This window comes from Elaeis guineensis, chromosome 2 (assembly GCF_000442705.2).
Source record: "Elaeis guineensis isolate ETL-2024a chromosome 2, EG11, whole genome shotgun sequence".
Lineage (NCBI taxonomy): Eukaryota > Viridiplantae > Streptophyta > Magnoliopsida > Arecales > Arecaceae > Elaeis > Elaeis guineensis.
The window spans coordinates 94,323,753-94,327,271 of NC_025994.2; the positions used below are offsets into that span (position 1 = coordinate 94,323,753).

The 3,519-nt window shown below is 56.7% G+C and overlaps 1 protein-coding gene across 1 annotated transcript; it reads left to right on the plus strand.

Annotated features, from left to right (window-relative positions):
• Nucleotides 1–302: 302 nt before the first annotated feature.
• Nucleotides 303–1,544, plus strand: LOC105052488 (uncharacterized). Its single transcript, XM_010933316.2, has one exon. It carries the CDS (start codon nt 350–352, stop codon nt 1,190–1,192), a length of 843 nt encoding a protein of 280 aa, XP_010931618.1. The 5' UTR covers nt 303–349; the 3' UTR covers nt 1,193–1,544.
• The last annotated feature ends 1,975 nt before the right edge of the window (nt 1,545–3,519 follow it).

The following is a 3,519-nucleotide window of genomic DNA, read 5'->3' on the forward strand; positions in this document are numbered from 1 at the left end:
ATATAGTTTTAGGAAAAATATCTCTATTAGTTTTTTCGATATACTGCCAGGAGGTTTTCATATCGCTAGAGGCCAAGCCGTTGGTTTTAGGAGAGGTGGGCGCACGGGGATTCCCAGCCCTCTCACGGACACGTTGAGCCCCTCCCTCTAAACTCCATGCCAGAAACGGCAGAAGGCCCTCCGGTATACGCCAAAACACCCCCCCTCATGCAACGCACCGGCCAGTCCAAGGAAGCGCCCCTCCCCTTCCCAACCCCTTCATAAGTAGCCCCCACCCCCATCACCCTCTCCTCTCACCCACAGCATTAAAAGAGGGAAAAAAAAAGAAAAAAAAATTAGTGGGAGAGCAATGGCCGCGTCCGAGCAGGCGCAGCATGAGAGGAAGCCGAAGCCGAGGACAAGGCCGCCGGTGCAGCAGCAGCTGCAGCAGTGCCCGCAGCGGCCGCGGCCGAGATTGAAATGCCCGAGGTGCGGGTCTTGCGACACAAAGTTCTGCTACTACAACAACTACAGCCTGTCGCAGCCGCGCTACTACTGCAACAACTGCAAGCGCTACTGGACCGTGGGGGGCACCCTCCGGAGCGTCCCCGTGGGCGGCAGGTCCAGGAAGGGCAGGTCCCGCGGAACCAACGCCGCCGCCAAAGTTCAGATGCTGGCCAACGGAAGCGCCGCTGCGGTTGGCACCGCTGGCTTGCCCGATCTCGCTCCCGCTGCCGATCCCTTGCCGTCGTCCATCCTCTTTGGCGGTGGGACGGGAGGGATCTTGCCATGGGGGCTGCAAGCACTGCCGGACTTCAACCCCGATGGCATCATCGGGGATTGCCCGGCCAGCTCCGTCATTTCTCTGCCGGCACTCGATTCCCGGTTCGGTGGGTCGAACTACCAGCAGCGTCAGCAGCTGCTGGGCTTTGGGCTCGGCGGGACTGGGAGAGGCCGGCCTGCTCAGCAGCTGGGGCTGGACCCATATCCTGCCATGGGCTATATTGGAAACGGCTGGCCGCGACATCAGCCCACTTATTCTCCCGTGTTTTCGACTGCTGTCGCCGTGACGGCCAACGCGCCGCCGGGTGGAGGAGGAAGCAACACGGCGGAAGGGCTCTTCGTCGAGGAACAATGTGGTGGCGAGGACTGGAAGTTGTATCTGTCGGCCCGTGGCCATGACCCTCCCCCGCCCTCTCCGTCCTCCATGTAGGAAGTGGAGCTGTGTCACCCGGCAGCCATTCCACCTGGAGTCTTGCGTCGTTTTTATATGTTTTTTTTTTTTTTTTTAAATATTTGGGATCGTCGGAATAAAAATGTTCTGCTATGATATAAATAGATAGAGGTATGTTTGGATGGACAGAGTGGTTGGAGAGAAAGGAAGCAAGCCCTTGGAGAGCAAAGAGCCGCCGCCTCCGCCTCAGTAGATCGAGGAAGAGAGAGTATATATAGAGAGAGGGTGCTCTCAGTACTTGCGTTTCTTGTTATGTTTTGTGGTTGTTTTGTGTTTTATGTTTGTCTGGAGTCTGGAATGGTTTGCCTAATAATAAAAAATTTTCCGTTTAGTGCACGTGCATATCGAATCATGCGATCAATTGGATCGCTCTCTTGTTCCTTTTTTGGCCATGTGAGATTGTTTGAGCTCCTTTTTCTTATTCTTTTTCTTTTACAAGCTACTCGCATTAATGGGATTTGGGCAGCGGAGATTCGCAAATTGTGATGCAAGAGCTTTTAATGCACGGGCATGCAGTGGTTTGGCTACAGGCTTCGGGGAGTCGGCCGCGTTTCTTGTTCTGTCTGCGTTAACGGTAAATCCTCATAGAAGGGAGAGTTTTATCGAATCAAAAATTATTTTAGATATTTTTTTTGATAAATTTTATATTTATTTAAATTATATCATAAGGTTTAAATTGACTTATTTAGAACTTAGTTGGATTGGTCCGTTGATCTAAGATGTAGGGAATAAGAAACTTGGAAGCATATTAGGTACTGCCGTGAGGTAAATTTTTTATTCTTATGTCGGTATTTATCAGAAATTTTGTCTCAAAATTTGGTCGTGTTGCGGCCAATCGCCTCATCGTCTGATCGCCGGGGAGCGTGCACCTGCAAAAGGAAGTCCGCACTGACCGGAGGCGGCTCCGGCAGGGACCCTCCGACGGTCAAGTCAGAGAGATGACTGGGCAACAGTGAAATACAGACAGAGAGCTCTGAGAAAGAGAGAGAGAGGGAGAGGAGCAAGCCTGCGTATGTGGGAGAGACGGGCGGATCGATCCTTTGCACTGTTGCCTTCTCCGATATATATAGTGGAGCTAGGTATGGCGCCGTCATTAATGGCGCGGACAAGTGAGGAACTGTCAACTCACTGTGGATTGTCAGAGTCGCCGTGAAAACGTCATGTCGCCGTGTGGCCGTCCAATCACCAGGGTTGACCCGGCTCTCGGCGGGACAATGCCCCTAGGTAACTGCGCCGCACGTCCGTGTCAGAGCTGACAACGTCTGGCGGCTGTACGGTGGTTGGAGGGGCCGACCGACCTAGCCAGCCGAGTGGTGTCGGGCCCCTCCATCGGTCGGCGAGCTTCATGTGAGTCGGCCATCGAACCTCGGGGTTCAGTCGGTCGGGATGGATACGCCCGACGTACCCCCAGTCGGCGATGGGCCGTTGGACGGCCGGTGGTTAGCCGCTGATGGCATCCGTCAGTCGGTCGCCCGGACCGACGATCGGTCGGTCTATCGGCCAGTCGGAGTCGTCGGTCAGAGGTGGTTGGACCGTCAGTCGGTCGGTCGGGCCACCGACGGTCGGTCGGTCGGTCGGGCCGCCGGTCGGTCGGACCCTCCGACAGCCGGTCGGTCGGTCGGTGGGCATTCCCCAACAGTTGCCCCCCTCCACTCCTAAGTCGGGTGGTGAGCTGGCCGATGCTTCCATTCGGGCAGCAATCCCGGACGACTGGGAGTGGATTTGTCGCACTTGTAGATCCGACCGTACCGCCGGATGATCCGATGTCAGACGCCTCATGAATGTCCAGCGATCCGGACGTCTAGTCGATGTCAGAGGTCACGTCGGCGTCAGGTGTCAGACGCCACGTCTTGTCGTCGTCAGTCGTCACGTCGGTGCCAGAAGATCGGGCGCCGGTCGATACGACGTCAGTCGATCGGATGTTCGGCGCCGATTACGGGAGAGAGGGCCGCTGTCAGGCGTCCCATCGGGAACGCGAACCGGCACGGGCGCGTGAATGCAGGGCCGTGCCCCACGTGCCGCGTGTCAAGGTGGTTGGCCGGCGCCCCCTCCGGCATTTAATGTGGGCGGTGCGGCCGTCCCGGGACGGGGCGCGCCGACTCCTCCGCCAACCGATGGGTGCCACGCGTCGCGCATCTGCAGGTCTTCGGTCAGCGCGGAAGGATCTCGTCCGTCGGTCGGCCTTATATATATAGGACCTCCCGGACCCCTGACCCACATTTGCAACATTTCGCTGGGGGAAACTCTGTCCGGGCGATTTCTCAGTCGTCGCGGGCAGAGCTCTTTTTCGCTTCCGGAGGGTCCAT

Excerpts from the sequence above, each read along its gene's own strand:
- LOC105052488 (XM_010933316.2), top strand. The coding sequence starts at position 350 with ATGGCCGCGTCCGAGCAGGCGCAGCATGAGAGGAAGCCGAAGCCGAGG.